This window comes from Gouania willdenowi, chromosome 12 (genome assembly GCF_900634775.1).
Source record: "Gouania willdenowi chromosome 12, fGouWil2.1, whole genome shotgun sequence".
NCBI lineage: Eukaryota > Metazoa > Chordata > Actinopteri > Blenniiformes > Gobiesocidae > Gouania > Gouania willdenowi.
The window spans coordinates 15,602,503-15,628,829 of NC_041055.1; the positions used below are offsets into that span (position 1 = coordinate 15,602,503).

At 37.0% G+C, this 26,327-nt stretch overlaps 2 protein-coding genes across 4 annotated transcripts in view; both read right to left on the reverse strand.

Moving 5' to 3' along the window:
• Window positions 1-927: 927 nt before the first annotated feature.
• Window positions 928-16,272, reverse strand: LOC114473324 (adenosine receptor A2b-like). 2 transcript variants are annotated; one of them, XM_028462877.1, is made up of 5 exons: window positions 16,150-16,272; window positions 8,206-8,485; window positions 7,992-8,123; window positions 3,272-3,381; window positions 928-2,068 (listed from the first exon to the last, which is right to left on the reverse strand). In XM_028462877.1, the coding sequence occupies exons 2-5, from the start codon at window positions 8,403-8,405 to the stop codon at window positions 1,134-1,136; spliced, it is 1,377 nt and encodes a 458-aa protein (XP_028318678.1). In that variant the 5' UTR covers window positions 8,406-8,485; window positions 16,150-16,272; the 3' UTR covers window positions 928-1,133. The 2 variants fall into 2 exon arrangements, with proteins under 2 accessions (XP_028318678.1, XP_028318677.1); XM_028462876.1 differs by having other exon boundaries at window positions 8,206-8,503; window positions 16,150-16,250.
• Window positions 16,273-19,615: 3,343 nt separating this feature from the next.
• Window positions 19,616-26,327, reverse strand: part of LOC114473177 (breakpoint cluster region protein-like) — a 106,997-nt gene continuing 100,285 nt past the window's right edge. For both annotated transcript variants that reach the window (XM_028462607.1, XM_028462608.1), the window contains exons 20-23: window positions 25,806-25,940; window positions 25,483-25,588; window positions 25,193-25,355; window positions 19,616-23,037 (exon numbers count right to left, since the gene is read on the reverse strand). In XM_028462607.1, the coding sequence (XP_028318408.1) occupies window positions 22,948-23,037; window positions 25,193-25,355; window positions 25,483-25,588; window positions 25,806-25,940 (494 nt within the window). In that variant the 3' untranslated portion in view covers window positions 19,616-22,947. The remainder of the gene's footprint in view (window positions 23,038-25,192; window positions 25,356-25,482; window positions 25,589-25,805; window positions 25,941-26,327) is intronic.

Genomic DNA, 26,327 nt, shown 5'->3' on the forward strand with positions numbered 1-26,327 from the left:
ACTCCATGCCTTAATTTTTTTTAAAAAAATACTTCATTAATAAATATTTCACGAGTAATATAGTTGTCTGTCACATTTATTTTGGCATTAGTAAATAATTATGCACATTTATAGATATTGTACATGATATGAGTGATACGTGTATTAAAGGCTATTTTGCACAATAGGCGTGCCTTCAGATTTTTACTGGTCCTTTGGTGTGCCTTGGGCACAAAAAGTTTGGGAACCACTGTCATTAAGGTTTAGATTCTCACTCTTCATCTTTTTCTGTGTGATTTGTTGTTTTGTGTGTGTTTTTGTCATTGCTATGCATTTTCTCTCATTCTGTGCATTGTTTATATCAGTTTATATCACTACAGACTTACTTGTCTGTGATTGTTCTATTTCTGATATATTTTTAATGCTGTTTTAATCCTAGTTTTATGTATTTTTTAATGTTTTTTTATGGACTCCGATGGCTGCTTATAAAATAAAGATGATGAAGACTATAGCATGTTAGGATTACATGAAGATATGTATTTATTTATTATTTTGTATTTACAGTATTACCTCTGCCAAGTGCAAAGCGCAGAACGCCAAATCCTTCCTAGCCCGGTCCTGGTTATAAAGGCCGTGTTAAACAGCTCCTGGTGGTCACACACAGCTTCTACTCCATGGTTGAATGGATGAACAGACCGGTGTCCGTGTTGATGGCCTGACATCATCGTCAACAAAAACTCTGAATGCGTTCGGCATCAATGTCTGATCGCTAGTTTGACTATGAAGTGTTTTATGTTTGAAAACAGGTTTATGTTTTAAAATCTTCAAAGGTTTGAACTTTGAGAGTGTTTAAACAAAAGAGAACTGTGAGGAAATGTTCATTCCTGTCTGAGAAAAGTGTATAAAGTGTGTGGTGAGGGGTTTTACAGCCTTAAAACATTTATAATAATTGTAAAAAATAAAGCTGACTAGTTTGTGGATTTCGCCTATTGAAGGTTATTTTTAGAACGTAACCCGAGGGACTACTGTACACGGTTATTTGGGGGAAAAAAAATACAGATCAGATGCTGGTGGCAATTTGCCAAAACCATCGTACATGCGTCATATTTTAACAAAGTCATGAGTGCTGTTCTCACACTCAAACAACTGGATTGTCATGAGATTTCAGTGAGTGTTGTTGATTGACCAAAGCCAGTCGAGTGTAATGACAGAGCGGGAATATTCACAAAGGCGAGGCTGCTTCCCTGTTGTTTCAGATCTAAAACCTGAGCTGCTTCTCCAACATGTTGGTCCGATTCTGCTGCACACTGAGATGAACGAGCCTTGGTTTTTATTTGGAGTCCATTCAGGATGTGGCTACTGGGTGCAGCGTCTAAGTTTGATGTCCACTGGAAGTCTAGTTCACGACAACCCTTTGATGCGATTAGGTCAGGGACAAAATTATTTACCACTGTTTCACAGGACGAGGCTTCTCTACTGACCCGGGAAGACGTCCAAAAGATACTGTTGCTCCCTGCAACTGTGCCATCAATGCTACAACTTCCACGTCTGCGTCCATTCCTTTTTCCAAGAACGCGTTGGTACAGGATCTTCCGAAAGGTCAGTCTGAATTCCCGAATGCGGTAGGCATAGATCAAGGGATTCACCACGGAGTTAGCATGGGAGAGGATGATAGCTATGTTCATCACCCAGATGTCTGTGCGCTCACAGTCATGACACAAGTGATTAACACAGTTGATGATGTGCAGTGGGAGCCAGCAGACAGCGAACAAGCCCACAATGATGGCCAGGGACTTTGCGGCATGCACTTCTTTCTGCAGAGTGGACCGAGACGCGCTCAGAGGCGGGGTTTTCACTTTCTGAACTGGTATGTGGAAAACTTTGAGGCTCATCAGTCGGAGCTGACGTCGAGCGGCAAAGAAGATGTGAATATAGATGGCAAGCATAACCATCAAAGGCAACAACACACAGCCAAAGAAGTTGAAGTAGATCATGTAGTTCATGGTAACCACTCCCTCGAACAAGCACTTGGTCAGACCTTCAGGACAGCTGCGCTCCATACTGTTCACTGGGTTGGTGGAGTTTGAACCTGTGCAACAACATTAAAAAGCCACGTTATCAAATATTGGTTTACATATACATATACAATACACAGAGGTATAAACAGTACTGATATATCCTAATCAAGTAGAAGTACAGTTACTTGATTGAAATTGTACTGCAGAAAAAACATAAAAAATCAGCAGTAACAACATTAAATGTTCACATTGGATGTTGACCTCAGCTCTCCTGGCAATTTGTTCCACTTCTTTGCAGCATAACAACTAAAAGCAGCATCACCATGTTTGCTGTGAACTCTGGGCTCTACTATCTGATTTGTGTCCATAGATTTGAGAGACCTGCTGGGTTCATATCTGACGAAGATCCAGAGGTGTAAAGAGTACCAATATATCCTACTTAAGTAGAAGTACTATTACTTGATTGAAATTGTACTCAAGTACAAGAAAGTCATACATAAAATACTCAAGTGCAAGCAAAAAATAGCTCAATTAAATAGCACTCAAAGTAAAAGTTACTAAGTACTTTCACCCCCCATGTTTATTATCTTTGGTAATAAATCTTGCCACGGTTCCCTTGCATACAGTAAACACCTCATGTATAAACTTAAAAAAGGAAGAGACCAAATCTTGCACAAATGGAACTTCACTTTCCACAAAGGTATCTGTATAAAATAAAAGGTTGGTCAGAATGTACAATTATTTAATAAAATAACACCAATGAATTCAATTTAAAATCTAAAAAAATTCTCAAGTATAGATACATTTATGAACTCTAAATCCTAAGAAAATAACTGGCATTCAATGCTGTTCTTGCACATTTTTTGTAGTTTCACAATGTCCGTTTTCATTTTAAAACAAAAAAATAATAATTTACTCAGTAACGGTTGGGTGTAGAAATGTAACAAATTCCTTTACTTCCTTTAAAACATACTTAAGTATACAAGAAAAAATACTGATTTAGAAATATACTCAGTACTTGTAATCCATTACTTTCACCTCTACATATACATCATTTGGAAAAGGAAGGTGTGTGGTTTTTGGATTATTTGGCTATTTCGATGATGAAATGCCACTAATGTGTAAGTACAGCAGTGATCATCAACCTATTGCCAATGGCTGGTGGAATATGAGGCATTTATTTGTATACAATTATCTTAAACAAAAAAAAAAACAACAACAGTCTAAAAATATATACATTTTTAGAATATACAATAATACACTAAAATACCGACCTTCATCTGAGTACCAGCCCATCATCGGTGTCAGTCCAATGCCCACTGAGAGAACCCAACACAAAGCAATGAAGCTCTTTGCCCTCTGCCCAGTCACCACACTGGTGTATCTGAATGATGACAAAGAGAAAAGCACATCAAAGGTCCAGCTGCTAATCTTTTCATGGAGTTTCAATTTGAAACATGGTCAATATTAGCTATTTCAACCATAATACAACAGTTGTTCATCGAAGCGCATGAACACATTTAAACATAGATAAAGGAAATTTGTCACTGCAGTGATACTGTTTTGAACTATATTCAAAGTTATTATCAGGTCATATATGTTGGAAATTGTGTTCCAGGTTAAGACTTTACTTGGTTGATGAATTAAAACATCTTTCAGACTGAGTTTTTGAATGTGAGGATTATTGAGTTGGTAAATTTTTTTTTACAAAAATATGTATGTCATTATGAATGATTTTATTTATGTTAGTACTTTAAGAATTCTTTCTCAACTTTAATCCCATTTCATTCCCAGTGAAAAGCTTCTCTGCAGTGCCCATGTTAGGGTCATTTGATAAAGTGAACTATTTTTATGATAAAAGTATGAAAACAAATACATTTATTCATTTGTATTAGGGTACTGTACTATGAAGCCGGATAAGTATACGAGGGATAGTTTAAGGGGAAAGTTCAATTTAAAGATTTTAAGTGTCTGAACAACTTTGAAAGGTTTTTGTATGTCAATTTGTGGTGTAAAATTATGGAACAGAATGAGTGTGGAGCTATGACAATGATCAAACATAATTCAGTTGAAAAACAGTACATAAAGAAATTATTAAGGAATTAATCTAATCAATAATCACTGGTTGTTTTTTTCTGTTTTGATGATCAGCTATGGACTATTTGTGTGAATATGTTGACTGTTAAATGATATATGGGTAATTAAAGTTGTACATAAAAAAGCAAAATCGGTAGCGTACTTCTTTTAGCACATGTAAGTTGAGAGGTGTTGGTGAATCATATCAATGGTCTATTTCTGCTGTTGTAATTAATAATTTTTTTTGTTTTTTGTTTTCTAAATTGTTGTTCTTTTATCATTTTACATGTTCAAAACAAAGACATCAATCAATCAATCAATCAATCAATCAATCAATCAATATCTCACCGTTACGTGGCTTCTTCTAACCAAACATTCTCCATCACAGAGTAGCTGTACTACAAAGCAGGTTATCAACACATTCACTTAGGGCTCAATTCTCCCATGTGCATAAGTCCAAAAACCCGCACAGCGCCGCTGTTGTCTGTGGCAGTGTGCTATTCTCCCCCTGTACTTAAGTCAGTCGCTGCACGCCTTCATCCCAGTTACGCACTGTGGGTGGAGCAGCCCTGAAATGTGGGTGTTCCCATTCAAATCTGGCTTTACGCGCATTCTCGGGTGTGTGTAACTCCTTTTCCTCTTACGCACTTCTAACCCTGGAATAAGTGCAGCGCCCCGATAAGGTGAAACATTATATTGCACTAAAAATATGGACTTAGGTACATTTGAAGCCACACGGACTTGTGCGTCTCGCAGCAGCAGCTGTGATCACTCAGCTGCTGCTGCGCGATTAATTAAAACTCTGACAGACGCAGACTTCTGTCCACGTTGGTCACAGTGATTCAACTATTATCATACGATGTCCAACGTAAAGTCACAGTTTGATCCACTACAGAGTGAAACAAGCTGTCATATGCAGATGAGGATGGACGAGAAACTATTCCCACACATGTTTTAATGAGGCTCAGTTCAGGTCACTTTAAATTATTCATATTTAAAACTGTGTATTATGGAAGCCAATAGTTCTGTTTCACTGCAAACATCCCTCTGTATTAAAGCAGAAATCTCTGCGGCCGCGTTATTTCCTGATTTCTAGACAACCCAAAAAAAAAATCACATCACCGCCTCCTTTCCTTCAGCCTGCTTTCATTCACACACGCGCTTTTGGTCTACCTTACACAAACACCAGAGAATACGCGTAGAAGCGCGTAACTGCAGGCGCGCAAAAAAGCGCTTAGGTCCAGACGGGAGAATAGACCCCTTAACGAGGTGATTTTAGCTTGGCTACGTGCGCGTTCACATGAAACGAGATATAATTGCAACGTAAGACCAGCCATAAACATGGAGAAACTGTGCAGGGCAACGTACGGCACAAATGGCAAATAATTCTTTAAAAATGTCAAGATTTAAAACCCATAATTCAGATCAGAAATAACACTGTTGTTGCAGAAAAAGCAGGAAGGAAAGAATGTAGGAATTGATGACTGTTAATGTGTAAATGTGTGAGATTATACAATACTAATTAATCAGAGAATAAACAGACACTGATCAGTTACACTATATTTATGTGTCTCTGATGCTGCGTTCATACAGCTCAGCCTACATCATTAGGTGGAATACATTTGTATTTTATATAGCCTGTATTATCTTATAGGACTGAGACTCTGTGTCTCCACAGAACACATGAATGAATGAATGAATGCACGCAGGCTTTATTAGCTGACTTATATCCATTAGATAAAAAATATATATGTTTCCTATAGGATATCATCAGGTAAATTAAATGATTGAAGAATCTACTCTTGACCAGGTAAGCTGTTCGCCTAAGTTACCATGGTGATTTACCCCGGTAAGAAGTTAACCAGCGTCGTAGTATAGCACACATTGAATGAATCCCTGTTAGAGCAATAAGAGGAAGTCCAGCTTCATAGTACAGGCCCTAAAAGTTAAACTGAAACCAAATATTGTTATGGTAAATGGACTTGATTTATATAGCGCTTTTATGACTACACTGAAGTAATACCAAATGGCTTTATAATATAAACTCATAAACCCATTCACACACTAATGTGAATGGTCAACCACTGGGAGTGTCTTGCCCAAGAACACTTAGACAGGGATGGACTGGGATCAAACCCCCAACCTCTCGATCAGAGGACGACCACCTGAGCCACGGTCGCCCCATTGTTAGAATAATTTACTTCTGTTTGATACAAACACTGACATCTGAAAAGACAACTTATCAACACTTGCTTCTTGTTCTAAAAACATGCAAATTAGAAATATTTTGTGTGCAGAAGTAGCCAACTTTGCAAATAAAATTACCTCATTACCCAGGAATCTCACCTGTACTTCACTCCTTGATTAAGTTTTATTCATTTATCTTTGTTGTTGATTTTAAATCACTGGTTACTCAGTGAACATACTGTAGCATGTAACAGAGAAGCACAAACAAAACTACAACAGTACCCATCCTAAGATGGTAAAATGCTGCACATCTCAATCAATGAGGGAGCGAACAAGCTAGCAACAACACTGTCAGTAGGAATATAAACAATTTAGATTCAAAAAAAATTATTTGAAAGTTTATTGTTGTAAGGGTAAGATAAAGCAGCAAGTGATCCACAGTTAAACATTCTAACAATGCTAATTTGTCTTGGCTTTTTTTTCTTCTTACTGAGCCCTTTATTTCTTGTTTCGTATGTTTTATGTGTATCCATTTGGATTTTTAAATTAAAAAAAAAGAGGAAAAAACAGCCTCTAGATCTGTATAATGTATATGTTTTAATTAAATTTAGGTAAATGCCTGTATGTAATGTTGTTTGTATTAAAAAAAAGCCACCCTGTAAAAACAAACAGATGACCTTTTGAGCTTCCAAGTTAGTGTCCCTTATGCCAAAATGATGAAGAACACAAAGTAGTCTCATTGACATCATCAAACAAACACAGGCCTAAATCTGCCCCAGTGATTCCAATGGAGAGCTTGGCAGCCTCAGGCTATATTAATCCTGCTAAAATGCTGATGAATTATTAGCTCTCAGAGCTTTGGTGCTGGGTTGGTGGCACTGCCGTGAACACACAAACACACTCTGAAGCCGTTATGCAACCGATTAAGCAAATGCATCACCTGCTATGGCTTACGAGAGGAAATATCTTCACATGGAAAGCAACAGTGTGCTTAGTTACACACATCCAGTACATAATAATAACAAAGTGTCAAGATGCTTGAAGTTTAAAGTAATAGCTACAGAACTGGGACCAAACGGTGTGTTGAATTTATTTATTTTCTCCAGTTTATTTATTTGTTTGTTAGCAGGATTAAGTCAAAAGTACTTTGATTTGATGATGTTGACAAAATTTTAACCAAGAATAGACCTTACAACAGGGAAGACTCCATTACATTTTGGAGGGAATCCGGATTAATACTGATTCGGGATCAGTTTCAAAAGTGGAAAAATCTTTAACTCTTATAATTGGCCAAATTTTAAAGCCACCAAATAGTTACAAATAAATGAGCTAAAACAAGACCAAGGTGACATCTTTGTTTCCGGGTGCTGCAAAAGGCCCCTAAACTCTCCCAGTGAGACCAACTCTGAGTTTAAAATCTTTCTGTAAAGCATTCCATTAACATGGAGAATAGTATTGTTCTTGTTTATAAGTTGTTTTTCAATACATTCTTTTTCCATAATAGTTTGATAAAACCAACATGTAGTTCATACATTTCTTTCTGGGATTAGAACTACATGCTACAAAAATGAGCATTTTTTTAAGTAATTGTTCAATTGATTAATTCATGTTGAGTTAACATGAATGGATCTTAACGTGAGCTAAATCAAATATATCTGCCATTGAAACAGACAGTTCAAAGTCATAAATGATGAAGAAAAACTAATGATTAAGTGTTTTTTTCTCTCTCACCTGAGTGGGTTTTTGATAGCGATGTAGCGGTCCACTGCAATAGCCAGAAGACTAAAGATGGAGCTCTGAGTGAGCACGAGCACAAAGCAGGCGATGAACAGACAACCATAGAAGTTTGTACAAAAGCCAAAGCTAAATGTAAGAACAAAAAACATCACAGATTAGAGAAATGATGTAATGTAATGGAAATATGTATATAATCAAAAAGTGATACCTTATTGTGATGGCAAAGGGTATTGCCAGCAGCCCGACAGCAATATCAGCCACCGCCAGTGAGACCACAAAGAAGTTGGTGATGCTCTGCAGGTTGGAGTTGATGAACACGGACCAGCAGACCAGCGTGTTCCCAGCCACAGCCAGTAAAGCGATGACCAGCTCCAGGACTATGTAGACCAGCTGGTAGTCCTCCAGCATGGTTGTTCTTTCCTCTTGTGCCTTCTTTGTGCTTTCATCCCACTCACTCTGACTGCTGCTGACTTGTCTTCAGTGTCTCTCTAAACCACATGGTGAAACTGTCAGATAGAAGGAACAGCCAACTCAGGAAGTTCCCACCACAAGAATAATGGCAGACATTTCACCGTCACAACCAGTAAACTATGTTAATCTTCCTCTTTGCTATGTTTTTAGTTCAGGCAATTTGGCTTTAAATGGCAGTATTTGGTATTGATGCCAAGGCAGTGAGGAAGTTTGTCTGGTAGTTTCCAAAAGCTGGACAAGCAGTCTGGAAAAGATAAAGACAAAACCCGGTCTCAGTTGATTTTAGCCAGTCAAACAGATGGCAGATTACCGTACATACAGTATGTGCCATGTATCTGTGCAGGACAACGAGGCATATTGTTTACCTTTCAGAGTCACTGCAGACAGCTTGACAATGGACCTTTTATATCAGGAAAAGTTCCCAAAACCCCTCAGCATGCTTATCCTTCCCGGCACTGACATGCTTCTCTCCAAAAATCAATGATAATTACCCTGAGTAAACCCACCATAAAGGTGAGTGCATTTGAACTATGTCCTCTCACAGTCATTCTTCTTTTTTGTAGTTTTCAGTTTTTTTTTTTTCAGTTTACTACTAAAATATAGACTATAAGGTGTTTAGTGTATGAACAGCCTAAAATATCACATCACATTTAAAAAGATCAGTAAAATGTAAGCCACATCATTCAGTTTAGTGAAGTTAAACATCTCAAAATATAGGAGAAGAAGAAGAAGCATATTCGTTAATAGAAATACAGTACGTGTGAATTTTAATTTTCTCCAAAAAAGTGAAATTATTATTGAAGTTGTTTTTTGGAAGTACAGTCAAGGTAATGAAATGGAAACACAACTCAAATTCTGTGAGGCGGCAAAAAAAAAAAAAAGCATATTTACACACACACACAAACGCAAGTACGCACCCACGCATGCACACATGCACCTATGCACGTACACACACACACACACACACACACACACACATTCTATCTACAATTAAAATAAAATAAAACGAGAACGTGAGAGTTAGGATTCATATGGAATGTATCAACAAAACGAAAAGTAGCAAATGCCACTATCAAAGTCATCCGGGGACTTATTTAAGTTGACATACATGCATACATACATGTGACATCAAACAAAGATCTAGAAGGCTAACTGATCACACTCAACTTGCATACATCATGGACAGGTGTGTGTGTTTCTTAACTGAACAGTAAATAGATGTGCTAAGGTAGGGTTGTCGAACTAAAACCCATAACTGGATCCTGGATTCCCTCACGGACAGACCACAGGTGATTAGGATAGGAAAGAAGGTCTCTGCAGAGCTCACAGTTAGCACTGGATCCCCACAGGACAACCTGCTGCCTCAGCCCAAAACTTTTTCCCCCAATACACACATGACTGTGTCTGCCCACATGACAACAACACCCGCATTATTAAGTATGCAGACGACACAACCATCCTTGGCTTTATCAAAGATGGAGATGAGTCTGCATCAGTGACGTGCCGTGACCACTAGGGTTGGGTAGGAACGTAAATGGACTAAATGGACATAACTTAGGTTATATTTATTTATTTATCTTTTTTGTTGAGTATACTTCTGTCCTTTCCTGGTTTGAACCTTTACTTATACTGTCATGGCTGATTTGTTGTTGTTTGTATTGACTCTGGGACATGCACAAGAATTCCATTGTACCTGTTCTTTTTTGGCATGTGCATATGGCAATAAACTTTATTCTCTTCTATTCTATTCTAAAACCCAGTAGAGCTACTGTTCTGTAAGTTTTTAGGCGGAGCTATCGGACTCAAAACGCCACTCACTTTCTTGTTGTTGTTGTTGTGTACAATAGTTAAAATCGCTACTCCTCTGTTATTCGGGCTGAAATTTGGTAGGTATAATCTACGACGGTTGGTGGTACTGAATCATTGGCACATACCAATATATAAATGGGGCCCATTACCCCGTACGTGTCACGGGGGGCGCCAGGGGTACCCACTTTTCAAATGATTACTCCTCCATTAGTTCTCGTTAGATCGGAATACAGTTTGGTATGAATACTATATGAATGAATATGATGAGATACTCAGAGCCCTTTTTTTGTAATGGGGCCCGGGACCCACCCCCCATTTCCAGTAATTTCCAAATTAATGGGAACATAGTCGTGTGATATATCGTTTCAAAGGTAATTCAACATAGATTATGATTATGCCTCACATAATTTGATCAGGGGCCCGGGGGCCCACAACCTTTTCCGGTAATTTCTAAATGTATCGGAACATAGTCGTGTGATATATATACTTTGGGTCCTGTCATCTATGTGCATTGATATAATGGAATTTTGTGATTTTTTTTTCAGCAAGATAATACACCCTGCCAGTGCCACCAAATCAATTCTATAAACAATTACAATGTTAATTTGGTCATAAGATTCACCAAATTCAAATTTATAATATGCTGGGCAATTAAGTGTGAACCGTTTTGGCTTTATCTAAATAATATGGGTGGAAAAACATATAGATTATATTGCAATTTTCATTGTTTTTTTTAGGGGGAAGAACGATTCTCCCCAGAATATTTTTTTTTAAGTTGTCATAGGATTGTGTACTTTCATAGTGCAGTAAAAAATAAATGCTAGACTGACTGACTGACTGGTTGTATGAGTCATATATAAGTCATATATTATTTTAATAAGTGTGTTGAGTTGAGTTTATTTTGAGTTGAATGATTGTGTATGATTCAGCTTGTGTTTTGGGAAGGAAGATAAGGACTTAAGAAATTGCAATGATCGTTACTAATGAATATTCAACACTACTTGTTGAATCGCGATAAGTGTAAATCAAGATTTAGTTGTAGTCACGATACTCTTGACTAAAATGCCGCTTAGTTTTAAAGATTCAATTACCATTTGTCAACCTGATCTGGGATGCTATTACTGTTTGTTTGATATGATCAATGCATAAGACCCCACGATCACATGAGCTATGATTGGACTTCGTCCCATTTTATTAGTCGATGAAAATGTCAATATTTTTAATTTGCCATAGTCGAGTTTAACAAAACTATGATAAACATTTTAGTCAAAAAAAATAACACTGATCACAATATATAATTTTATCCGATCTGCATCCAGGACAAAAGCGTATTGTCACAGTCCTACTAAATACCATACATTTTAAAAATATCTGCTGAGTCATCGTGGCACCAGCTCACTTTTATACGTCTAACCACAGCTCAACATGTCGGAGCTTCGTTTTTTGACAGCCAAAGTGGAACCTACAACATTTCCGGCTGGTGTTCATAGTGTTATAGTTACTCTCTATATTCAGACTGTTTATGAATAAACCAGTGTGAGAGTTTATGAATATTAAATATTCATTACACATCCATCTCTCATTAAAGGGGCTTCATACTTGGGAGCTTGTCACTCATGTAACTGAGCCATGGCAGGTCCTGTATCATGTCGTGTAGTATACAGTACACCATTGCTATTGTAAATGTTCCTCATCAATAAGGTAACACTATTCCGCTTTATGATGGTTCAAACTGAGCTCAATTTCCTTTTTTGAAGTGTCTATTCATACAGAACTGTATCAATAAACAATGGCTCAGTGGTATAAGCGTCTGACTTTTCCCTTTCGCTGCTGTGGGTTCAAATCCTGCTTTTGTCATAAATATTTTTTTTTTCATTTTAACATATAACACGACATATTCCACCTTTAAAAATACATATACAAAAAATATTAACATTTTAGGGTATTTCCTGGTTTAGGGTTAGGGCTAAAATAAAAGGGTTAGCAGGGTAGCTAAAATAAAATTGACGGTACTTTAAGTCACGTGGTACACCTATCACGTGACCTAAAATGGGACAGGGGAGGCAATTGATACGTTTCCGTACGAATAGCCACAGCTTTCCTTTTTTCATGTGGTTCATTCAACCCCCACTTGTTAGGTTCCTAACAATGACTGGGTCCATCAGTAAAACACTTAATGTAACAATATACCCTTATGTCTGCAAATGACACGCCATTTTTAATCTGCTGAAGCAATAAATAATAAATGTGTTCATGAAACCAACTTTCGCCAATAATACACCGGGAGAGAGTGTGAATAAATAAGACTTTCAGAGTAAATTTAGAAACCTTCCTTCCTTACATCGTCTACGACCTAAGTTCCCAAAGTGGGCTACGGGTACCCCCCAGGGGTACGCAAATTGTCATGTGGTACATGAATAAAAAACTAAAATTGGAAACTAGAATATAAATCCACCAGCAGTCAAGAGTAAGGTTAAGTACCGAAACGCGGTACAAATATGTCACAGGTTCCGACGTAAACGGTAGTAACGACACTGAAACGAACATTTCGGTGCAGCAGCAGCAGCAGCAGCAGCAGCAGCCAGTGTGACGCACATCATCACAGATGATGACAGCATCTTTTCTGTCAGACAGTCCATCAAACACAATCCTGGCTCTGATTGGTTCTTTTTGCTCTGTCGAGGTGCATTCTGGCAATCTACCAAAGGCATCAGGAGCAGCAGGGACACAATGAGCCTGTTTTTTTTCACACAAACTACTAGTTTCATGTACAGCTAAAATAATGTAAAGCAAATATGACAAAAAGTCACTTTTATGAGAGTTGCAGACTGCACCTTTAAGCACCGGCACCATTTGAAAAATACTGAGTAGACACCGGTATTGGATAAAACCCAACCGATACTCAACCCTAGTCAGGAGTCTCCATGCATTGCCACAAATTAGACATTAGCCGATGTAAGACAACCCACAGTTACAGATTATGAATCTTTTTTTTATTTATTGTATATTGTTCCTAAAAAGGACAGATAAAAAAACAGATTGTATGTGACATTATAAAAGTGGTTCCCAACCTTTTTGGGTTGTGACCAAATTTTTAATCTCACAATTTTTTTGGCATCTAGAATTAGCTTTTGATAATGTTTGTTGTTGCCAGGATTATTGTACAAAGTGACAAGATGCACTTTATATGAAAGTGAAAGCATGGAATACAGTTGTTTAAGATTGTTTTGTGTGATGTTATAATTTGAAAAGGAGAAATAATTAATATATTTTAAAATTACATTTTTAATCAGTTTTTTCATTATTATAAATGATTAGACATTTCAGGGGACCCTATTTGGATTCCAGGTGACCCCACATGGGATCATGACCCCAAGGTTGAAAATTATTATTATGTTTTTCAAGTGTGCAGGAGTAGGGGGTACATGGCTTCAGGTTAAATGTCTGAAGGGGTACGGGACTGCGAAAGGTTTGGGAACCACTGGTCTACGCCGTTGTTTCTCAAATGGTGGTACGTGTACCCCGAGAGGTACGGGATGGCACTACAGGGGGTACTTGAGATAGAGAATGAAAAATTAACAAAGGAAAGCATTAAATAATGGGGTTTTGCAATGTTTATTTCAAGTTAAAATAATCATAATATTGATTATAACATGAACTAAAAATACAAAGGTCAGCCTTGGTTCCACACCAGGCGGGAAATGACCAGAAATGATAAAAACTACAGAAATAAATCTATTCAGGAGGCACTAAATACTGTTTCATTCTACCCATTTACAAAATTCAATTCTTTATAATGTGTGCTATCCCTCATTCATTCCATCATCATGCTCCATAATGATATTTTTTTCACAGTATTCTGAGCAAAATGTTGTAGACAGATAAAGGGGGTACTTGGATTCAGAAATAAGAGAGAGGGGATAGTTGAGTTAAAAAAAAAAAAAGTTTGAGAACCCCTGGTCTACGCCTTCGATACGAAACAAGTGATTCTCTTACACTTGTTATGGACAGTTTCCTGGCTACGTTTCCTGAAGTTGTTTTTGTGAGTCTCACACGACCAGGTTACGGCTTTAACTAAAGTCCAATCATTTCTGTCTGTTGTGTGACTAACAATCTTTACAGGCCAAAGAGGATTTAAAAAAGAAACCGTAACCCTACACCACGTTACAGACTAACTAACCGTAACCCTAAACTAAGTTACGAACTAACTAATCCTAAACAAAGTTAAGAACTAACTAACCCTAAACAAAGTTACAAACTAACTAATCCTAAACTAAGTTACAAACTAACTAATCCTAAACTAAGTTACAAACTAACTAACCCTAAACTAAGTTATGAACTAACTAACCCTAAACTAAGTTATGAACTAACTAACCCTAAACTAAGTTACGAACTAACTAACCCTAAACTATGTTACGAACTAACTAATCCTAAACAAAGTTAAGAACTAACTAACCCTAAACTAAGTTACGAACTAACTAATCCTAAACAAAGTTAAGAACTAACTAACTAACCCTAAACTAAGTTACAAACTAACTAATCCTAAACAAAGTTACGAACTAACTAACCCTAAACTAAGTTACAAACTAACTAATCCTAAACTAAGTTACAAACTAACTAACCCTAAACTATGTTACGAACTAACTAATCCTAAACTAAGTTACAAACTAACTAACCCTAAACTAAGTTATGAACTAACTAACCCTAAACAAAGTTACGAACTAACTAACCCTAAACAAAGTTACGAACTAACTAATCCTAAACAAAGTTATGAACTAACTAACCCTAAACTATGTTACGAACTATCTAACCCTAAACTAAGTTACAAACGAACTAACCCTAAACTAAGTTATGAACTAACTAACCCTAAACAAAGTTACAAACGAACTAACCCTAAACTATGTTACGAACTAACTAACCCTAAACAAAGTTACGAACTAACTAATCCTAAACTAAGTTACGAACTAACTAATCCTAAACAAAGTTATGAACTATCTAACCCTAAACTAAGTTACAAACGAACTAACCCTAAACTAAGTTATGAACTAACTAACCCTAAACAAAGTTACGAACTAACTAACCCTAAACTATGTTACGAACTAACTAACCCTAAACAAAGTTACGAACTAACTAATCCTAAACTAAGTTACGAACTAACTAATCCTAAACAAAGTTATGAACTAACTAACCCTAAACTAAGTTAAGAAACTAACTAACCCTAAACTAAGTTACGAACTAACTAACCCTAAACTAAGTTACGAACTAACTAACCCTAAACAAAGTTATGAACTAACTAACCCTAAACTAAGTTACGAACTAACTAACCCTAAACTAAGTTATGAACTAACTAACCCTAAACTAAGTTATGAACTAACTAACCCTAAACTAAGTTACGAACTAACTATCACTAAACTATGCTACGGACTAACTAACCCTAAACTAAGTTATGAACTAACTAACCCTAAACTAAGTTACGAACTAACTAACCTTAAACTAAGTTACGAACTAACTAACCTTATTCCAAACTGAATGGTCCGAGGACGATGAGTCTACAATTTAATCATGTGGCAGCAAACAGCTAATGGAGGAAGTGATAAGAACATCCTGCTGAAGAGGATCCATCACTATAACCAGTCAGTTTTTGAGCGTGTGTGTGTGTGTGTGTGTGTGTGTGTACTAACACTGTATATTTTCCATTATTTCATTTCATTAAAACATAACAAAAAAAACACACAAATCCATAACTAGCAGTTGTTGTTAGTACATGTTGTGTGTTAGTCTACATCCTCATACCTTATAGAATCTGGGTCTGAACTAATTGCCCACATTTAGGAAGTTAGGGTTATTAAAGTTTTTGTTTTTTTTTACATACCTTAATCTGAGCGTGGAAGGTAAAATCCATCCATGTGAGATCTGTGTGCAGACATTACATGAGAGAAAAAGAGCCATGAGACAAAGCATTGTGTGGTGGAGCTCTGACAGAAGAGAGAAGCTGAGCTCTGTCAGCTCTAAACCACAGAGGAGAGGGAGGTGCAACACACAGCATGTGCTCTTAAAGCTGCCAGACACTGCACTAAAAAAGCATGGTGTGAAAAATGTGGTCCGTGGCCAACATTCATCCACCAGAGGATCCCATTAACATCGATAGGACTTAATGACATACTACAATAGCTCTGATGCACATTGCTAATATTGTTAAAAATAACATATAAATACAAAGGTATAAATGTGAACCCAAACATCTATTGTGTTTACCAGGGTTGGGGTCAATTACATTTTTCAGTTACAATTACATTTTCAATTACCCATGTTGAATTGCAATGCGATTACGATTAGTCACCAGCATTTCATCCAATTACAATTAAATTGCAATTCTTTTTTATTCTCAGAAAGTCAAATACAATTACGTTCTCAATTTCTAAAGTTCTATTACAATTAACCACAATTACTGAGCCAGGTATAAATAATATAATAAAAGTGAACCTTCCTCGTGTGTTAGCTTTCTGTTAGCATCTCTAATGATAACGGGTCCGAAATCAGCTGTAAAATACATTTAAAACAAATATCTAATTTATTATTTATTTCCTATCCAATGGTGACCTTGTTAGGCTTCCTGATGAATTAAAATATAGATTTTAATATTTTTTGTGTGGGCGTTGATAAAATTATTTTCAAAATTGTAAAATGTGGGAAAACTTCATATAGACATATTTTAATAGTTGTTAACTACATATGTGTAGAACTCTACATAGAACTGTGACATGGTTTGCCAGTTTTGCATTTAATTATAATTGACAGTTTTTATAGAATTTCCATGGCAATTACAATTACAGTCAATTATCTAAACTCAATTTCAATTGAATATGACAGCAACAGATTTGATAAATTACAATTATAATGATGCCATAATTGTATTTAACTATCATTTACGTGACTACAATTGTAATTAACCCCAACCTTGGTGTGAACGCTAACGGTCATAAAGCAAGTTTAGCAGTGGTGTAATGTATTTTTTTCATCTCCACAGTGGGTTTATTAAGTTCATTCAATTTTTAGTTCAGAAAGAACAAATTAATCTCATGTTTCATGAGGGAATTAGATTTCTTAAAAAATCCTAACTCCAATCAACCTTATACCTACTGTAGTTGTGATTACTTACAAAATGTCCTGTAATTACATGATGTAGAAATATACCTGTGAAGTTTTCAGCAGTGCCACCTGCCCAACCAAGCTCCAGTATCCCTTATATTTTAAGATAGGTGTACAAGAAATCTATAATACCCACTTAATAAATACAATGATGTGATTAGAATCTGGTAGGTCGACCTTTATTAACATTGAAATGCTGTGAACATTCCTACTAGGGCTGGACGATATGGAAATTGTGATATACGATATAAATCTAGATAATTTAATTTCAAATGAAGTCTGACCATAAAGACAATTCTGGGTTAAATTTGCTGATGCAAAATGCTACACAGGCTCATTTATTAACAAACAGCTGCACAATATGTGCCACTTTTGGCTTTTTCACCTGTAAGGGACAGCACGTGTGAGTGAGTTCTGTAGTGTAGCTTGTTATGGGGAAGATCTGGGTTAGCACGCACTCATTAATCCATCTAACTGAGCTTTACGTGTGTTTCTGAGAAGTAAAAGCAGTGGCTCCTAAAGCACATATTTTGATACAAATAAGCTATAATATATATATGCAATATTGTAGTTTTCTTTATGATATATATGATGATATACTACAGCCTAAATGAAAACATAAATGTGTATATGAAGCACATGTGTTTATTTAATAAACTTACAGTTCATATACAAGTCAACACATTGCATATTTACTGTTAATTTCACATTGCTTGTCTTTAAGTTAGACACTAACATTTTATTTTCATGACATGTTTTCTTCTCATTTCTCATGCTCACTCATGTAGTTCTCTGGTATTCACTTATTAGACACATTTGTTGCAGACTTTACATTCTTTAACTCTTTTTGAAAGGAGTGTATATTTGTGACCCATCCCTATCCCGCATGTTTTAGATATGACTCTAATGACGGCTCTACAGAAAGCCTTACTGTATAATGACCTAGCGTTTACAAACAACAAAACAAAACAAAACATGCAGGACAGGTACTCTCCAGGACCAGACTTGGGTGCAGGGATCTTATTGTGAAAAGCCAGATGCAGAAGTTGATGTTCTGTGTGTTTGCATACTGTTAAAGTAAAAGAAAGCTGTGCGTTTAACATTTCAAAGCCTATATCTTTGTTTGTGTTTTACCTAAGAAAAAGTTGCACACACATCAGAAAGTAGCAGAACAGGAATACATGAGAAATGGATTTGTGCTCTAATGTTGATGGTGATTATTAATAGTGGCTTCTATTTGTGGTTGGTTCACATTCATAAAATCAATGGCTTTTGTGAATATGCAGTTTGACGTTGAATTCAGGCCGAATTTTAAGATACTGAAGATGAAATATTCTGTGAAAGTACAGATGTGAGCATCTGGGCTTAAAGCAACAGTATCATGCAAATTTGGCTTAGTTTAATAACGCAATGACTGATGTACAGTTTTCTTCATAATCCAGCTTTAACAGGCCACATAAAGTATAATAAAGGCTTCTTACAATGCGATTTGATTAAAAAGATGAAAGATACTTTCCCCCATGCATCACTGAGACGATGAGTCTACAATTTATTTAATTTAATCATGTGGCAGCTATGGAGGAAGTGATAAGAACATCCTGCTGAAGAGGATCCATCACTATAACCAGTCAATTATTGTGTGTGTGTGTGTGTGTGTGTGTGTACGTACTTCATTGAACTACAAAACAAATGGAGCAGTTTATGGGATTTTGTGCTGAGATGTTACAATTAAGGATTTATGAACTAATTAGCATAAACATGACAATCGCTAATATGAATGAACGCATAAATGATCTTGGTTTATCAAAGTACTTTAGTTGATACTAAAGTAGTCCTAAAGCACTATGTCAGCCACATCCAGGCAAGCTGATAAGAAACGTCAACACATGGACAGGTAAAGCCCCGACTAATAATAAGTTATATCTGTAAAAAAATATGATGATAAAACAGCAGTCTGTGCAGATGTACTGTACGTTTTTCATTTATTATGTATGTAGTTGAACCCACAGTCAAATACGGTTATAAATTTGATGTATGATTAGGGCAATGTATGTAAGGTTCAGCAATAATATGCAAAAATGTACTTGACATTTAGGATACAAAAGCCACTGTTGAGCCTCATTTCTGTGAGCGTGGTAGTTTTTTTTCTTATCTTAAAGGAAAAACATGACATCCTCTGTATTTACATGAGATTTTATTAATCACTTTTGTGTACAAACATAGGCTGCAAATGCCTTTCAAACATGTTTGCCTTCAGAATACAGGTTTCCTTTGTACAGTTCTAGAAGCAGACCATTTAATATTTAACAACGAACCAGAGTCAGATACGGAGGAATAAAAAAGAGGAAGTGTTTGTGGTTGGTCAGAAAGTTTTAATCCCCGGCTTTTTTTTTCTTCTTTCTTTTCTCTTTCCGTCAAACGCTGAACAGAACAAAACATAAAATAAAGTGTTTCCTAAAGTCTGAAAAGTGGCAGTGGTGAGTCACAATAAGTTAAGTACAAGAAATTTGCAAGAATCAGAGAGAGAAATGTGCTATTTTCAGAGAGAAATTTAACCCTTTTTTTTTTTTTGGGCTAAAACTGAGGGAACTGTAATAATGGAGGGTATATAATTACAGAGACAATCAACAAGACCAAAACAAAGAAGATTTAGAGTAATATAAGACTCTTCCTCTACCACATACCGACAGCTCAGATTTTCAAAGTGACAAAAGATGCACCAGCTCAACGCCACATTAGGTCGAAGGGAAACCATCTCTAATATAGTACATAATACACAACCCTGTGGGAGAGCAGAAGGTTGAGTTGTGTCAAATTGTAGAATCTACCTTTTTAAAATGTATTTATTTATGTCAGCTACCGAAACAATCACAGTGGCCAGTCTGTACGACATGCAACTGAAGACGAGCTGACTGGAGGAATCAAAGGGTTCAAACACAGAGGTTGGGCTTCATCCTCAGAACGCAACATAAGACTTTTCACCCAAACAAAGCACATCATATAAAACCGATTACAAATATTAATTTACCTTTAGAAAAAACATTACATTATCAATAAATAAACTAGCAGACGTAGCAAAAGCCGGTGAAAACATAAATAAAGACAAATAAAAGGCATTGTATCAGGTGAAACTAAAGCCCAAAGAGACCGACTTCAACACACTTTCATTTACAGCATCGCAGACATGATGATGATGATGATGATGGTGGTGGTGGTGGTGGCACGCAGAACAGGCATGTGCAGTGTTTGCTAAGACCGTGCTCAGTTTAAGGTCCTGTCTTAGTCTAAAGAGAGAGAGAGATGAAAGACTGTCCTCAGCAAAGGCAACAGGAGGATAAGAGACGTTTCTGCTGTCGCTGACATTTCAAGGTTAACCGCCAGCGTTGAACAAAAGCACAAGTGTTGAGGCACGATAGGATAGAGAGGTGCAGGCAAGTGGGGCTCGTGTTCAAAGTTCAGCTATAAATGAACAAATGTTGAAATTACACTTGTTATGGTTGAGAAAATGACAGCGTGAATGTGCAACACTGGGTCAAAACAAAAGGAGGGTTTTATCAACTAATATGTGTTTATTATAGCCAAAGCTAAATCACAGTGAATTTAGCATTCTACGTGTTGAAATATATTCTTCAAATCATCAAAGTACATTTCAAATGAGATTTTACCAAACAACAATTTACCAGAATTAAAGTTTTTATTGCATAATGTGTTATTTCTGGTGTGAGCTTTGTGCCATCCCCTAAAAACTAATAAAAGACATGGGGGAAATGCCTTAATTAACATTATATTTTTAGATGTGTTTCAACTCCAACTAAAAGTATAAAAAAACGTAGTAAAAATCTGTAAACGGTCTCATGGTTGGGATGAATGTGTGCGTCTTAGGGTTGAATGGGCAGGAAAAGGAAGCGGCTGCAGTAATAATATTTTATAAAAACCAAAAAATGATGAGACTTTAGAGAACCACACCACAGGTAGAAGACAATGGGGGGAAAAAAGCAAGAAAATCCAATAAAACATGCCAGCATGTTAGTTCAATAATACAGAAATATAACGTTAGCATGGTGAAAGCTAGTTTCTAACTGGAGTATTTACTGGTAGTTGGCGGAGAATAAAGTAGAGCGACGTTACTGCAGAAAAAGACAAATGAAAATAAGACATTTTTCCTTTCAAAGACATTTTGTTCTTCATAGGACGTGGATGTTGAGTGATCAGGTCACGTCAATTGTAACAGTAGTTCTCACATTGATACAAAAAGACAATGTCATAGATAAATGATGTGTGTGTGTGTGTGTGTGTGCTGTATTACGACATTGCATAATGTCTATGCACTAATGCGGGGGTCTCTCTGAACATGAGACATTCTGCTGAGAAACACCCAGCAGTTAAAGAGCTTGTGCCTTTTTCCACAGCAGCATACAATATGCAACTACAATGTGTGTATTACCTCCATAAAAATAATAATAATAATAATAATTATTATAATAGCATCTGAAATAATAACAGCTTAGTAGTTTCTAGTAAAACAAGGCTAAACTCTTGCTCATTATGGCAAGATTTAAAGTCAAGGCTAAGACGCAACATTGATTCACAAAGAAATTAAACCAATTTCTTCCCTAAAATAAATTACATGAACATTATTGAGGATGGTGTTAACCAAAATAAAGAAACACAATTTTGAATTATTTACAGGTCTCTCTTAAGTACAACTGCTTTGTTTCCTTGTTACAACAAAACAAAAATTGGCCAGATGTTACTGTGAGAAGAGCATCTTGGGTTTTGAACACAAACAGATCTCGTGTTAGAAAATATATTGCTTCCTTATTTGAGCTGCAGACTACATTAAGACTTCAACTAAAAGTGGAAAAAATTATTGTCCTTTTGTGTCAGAAAACCCACAACCGTCTTTTTTTCCTTCACACTTCACGTTTGTTTACGTTGTAAACACTTTGTTATTATGTAGTTGTTGGCTTTCTTTATTGTCTGTGACACAGAAAAACCTAATATAAAGCCAAATTGGAACAACTAACACCGTGTGAAAAAAAAATGCACTGCAATGAGATCCTGTAAGACACAGTTCAAGATTTCCTTAAATAGGCTTTGGACAATGTTAGAGATGAGAAGTGAAAGTTTGCAGATCTCTTATTAAAGATATGATTGTCCAAAACAAAAAGGAATTAAGTGGAATTAAGAGCCTCACATTTGCCTGCAAACAAATGTCCAAGAATCCAGAAGGTTTTTGTTCATGTAGCTTCATCGCTTCAACTTGTTTCACCAAACACGATGTGACGAAATGAAAGAGAATTCCAGAGGTGCCCATAAAACCAGTGGAGGTACAAAGAAAAAGCATCTTTAATGAGATCTTCCGAAGGCAGGTGGCGCCCTCTTGTGTTCAAGCGCAGCAGGACTCACTGGGATGCAATCAGGCAAATTCAAAAACATACGGTTCTACACCTGGCTCACTTTGAGCTAAAGTCAGTGTGTTTTTCCACCAGTGGTGAGCTTCATTCAGACAGCTGCACGTTTATACTTCTGTGGAGAACAGGATGCTCTGCCGTTTACTGTCTGGGGTGGGAATCGTCTCAAGCTGAAGGAAATAAAGCAACACCTGGACCTGAAAGATCAAGAAAAAAGTAACAGATTACAATCAACATATACTGAAAAAAACAAACAATGAGTATACAACAGTTCGTTCCAACCAAGTAATATGATTGGACGACAGACATTACAAGAGTGCTGACGTGGAGCAGCAACAGCACTGGGACTTCTTATGGATCATATCACTCCACTGTACAGCTGATGTAAATTATGTTACATCTTGGGCTACACACCACTGCATTCACACTGCACGTCTTAATGCAGAACTAAGTCACTTTTGCCTAGCGCTCCCCCTAAAGGTCCCTTTTGGTTATGTCACTGTCGTAAAAACAGGTTTTTTTAAACGTACCGGGGCAAAATTAAAGCGGTTAATCTTGAAAAAGCCTCATCCTTTAGTAACTCAGTAAGATGATCATTTATACCGTAAAAATGCTGTTTATGATAAGTAAAGTGATCAGCCAGTTGTCTCCCCTGTCACCCTGCTAACACACACACACACACACACACACACACGCACATGTTCCCTGGTAATGATGTCACTGGAAGTGACCAAAAAGCACCACTGTGTTCAAGCGACTCATCACGGGCGACTGAAGCGACTGCAGTCGCTACAGTCGCGTTCAGTGTGAACGCATCGTTAGTGTGTATTGGGCTGTCGTAAAGCAGTACATGTTATCCTGAGAATGAGAAGAGAGCTACGGGAAAGTTGCACGAGCTGTTTTCTGGCCAGAGACAGCAGGGGGGATGAAAGACCCCCCAATCACCCCATAAACACTTGTATTACCCTCATAGGGACAACGAGGAGGATTTATTAAAAAGTTACTTAGTTCTGCTGTAATGCACAATACTGATTTTTTTCAAAAACTCTTTTTGCATGGTCGTTTATATTACATATTAAATGTGTCTTCAATCAGTTTGGCGTATGAACGGAATGCGACCCTGAAGTGACGCACACGTGCAGAAGAGGTCCCAAGGTGAGTAAGTAAATATGGAGGCGTCCAGTGTAGGACTGTGTGTTACACTGAGAAACTTTCTTTCCAACAAAAAGAGGAAAGCCAGGTTTATCGCTCTGGCCATTTGCATGTGATGGAGTGTTTGGACGCAGAGTCAGAGTCAACAGTGGGATGACTGGGATAGGGATGTCAGCGGTTTCAATGATGCGGAGTTCATTCAAATCAGAATTGCATTGTTCAGACGGTCTTTAACAGATCGGATTTGGGTCACATTTGCCTGCAGTGTGAACATAGCGTGAGGTCGTGCCGTCGTGTGAAATATCAACACTGGTGTGATTATCTACGACAACCCTGCCTCGTGCCTACGACCGAATCACAGCAGTGCTGATAATTCATTACAGCAGCTCTCCCTCTCGTGTGATGTTTCTTAAATAAAGCAGTAGAAAATTAAAGCTGTCATTTTACAATAGTTCAATGTGCACAATAACGAGGCGGGTTCAAACCTAAAATAAAGATCTCTATGTAATATTAATATAATAAATAATATAAGAACAATTTGCTGTATTCATATATAGTTGTGAGGTTCATAAATGATTTTATTGCAAGTACAAGGTTGTTGTAAGAGAACAAGGCTGGAACTTTCCCCCTTTTATTAACTGAAAACAGTATTTACTATCCATCAATACCTAAAGTCCTGTTTCATTTTTCCATTTCTCTAACAATTCAATTTCATTTATGTGGAAAAGACGACGCATATTAATGAATGTAACAGTACGTAAATATGCCAGGTTTAGCCAATTTCCAATTGCAGTGGCCACAGAATTCAAACATAATAGAAAGCCTAAAACCAAGTCAATGCAAACTATTGGATGGTAACAGGTTACATTATGATACAATATAATAATATATAACATCATTCTCTACCACCCAAGCCACAGGGTGACCATGAATGAGCTGATATTGTAAAGCGCTTTGAGACCAGTTCAATGTGGGGATAAAATGCTACATAAATCAAGTCCATTTACCTTTTACAATAAAAACAATGAAAACAAAAAATAATCAATGAAGTGCATAAATGTATATAAAGTGCATTAGAAAACATCAGGAAACAGTGTAAAATACAAACAACAATGTAAGACATTAATATAAAATGTAAAGTACATGAATGAGTGGCTGTAACAGCAGCCTTAGAGGCAGAAGAAGACCTTTATGGCTCACCTGTGCCATAACCTCCAGGGACCAGCTGTCCCCCATGCTGATAGGTTGTGTGGGGTTTGTGGGGATCTTGCTGTCCTTCTCGGCCGGTCTCAGCAAAGTCGGCCCGAAGACTGTAGCCAGATTGTGCAGCGACATCTTGTTGATGCTCTCTTTTTCTGCCACCCTGAGAAGAGAAAGTCGCTCCGTTTGTTGGACACATCAGCTGTGTGTTGACTCTGATGTGTGTATCAGCATTTGTTGACTTTGGAAAGGTCAGCCTCGCAATCATGAGTACAGTGAGATGTTTGTACCTCTTCAAATGATCCAAAAGGAAGAGGAATGTGACCAGGTTGGGTTCTGGCAGCGACAGCAGCAGGTTCAGCATACAGCTCTCTTTGGCCACACTGTCAGACAGAGCTGCACAAAGGCAGAGACAAACCACCGTCAACCATCAGACAACTGACTGCTCATTGGGCGACTCAGTGAAAACTTCATGCACACATTGCTCATCATCTTTTCATTGGTGTTTACCATTATTCAAGTTGCTGTTACATGATTAGATTCATGACATTGCCAATAATGATAAACAAAACAGTGTTTCAATGTGTCAAGAGTTGAACACAAAGTGTCTCACTGATGCCTCCTGCAAAGTTAGGGTAGAGCTCATCAGTGAAGAGCGGCTCTGGCAGTTCTCTGAAGTACAGCTTCAAGGTTCCAGCAATGGCGTTGACGTCCATCTCACTCATCATCACTGACACGTCTTTATTATCTGCCCACGATAGAGAGAAGGAAGCATGAATAGGATAATGACAGTGAAGAATGAAAGTCTCCTAAACACAACAGCGACAAACAAATGAACTCCTTGGATTATACTAATGATGACAGCCACATAGTTACAGTTAAACTGCCAAAATATGACAAAATACTACTGGTTGATGAAGTAAAAATGTACAAAAATTCTTAAGCAATTTCTAATGTTTATTTTATGTATTTATTTTAAAAATCCTGGAAGTGCTTCTGTAGTAATGACTGTGATAGGCGATGTAGCAGCTGCTGTAATTAACAATAGAACTCACGGTAAGAATGAAGTAAAATCACTTCTCTGTATCTGACTGTTTACATTGTATAGCAAAACAAACTTGCAACCTTTCATATC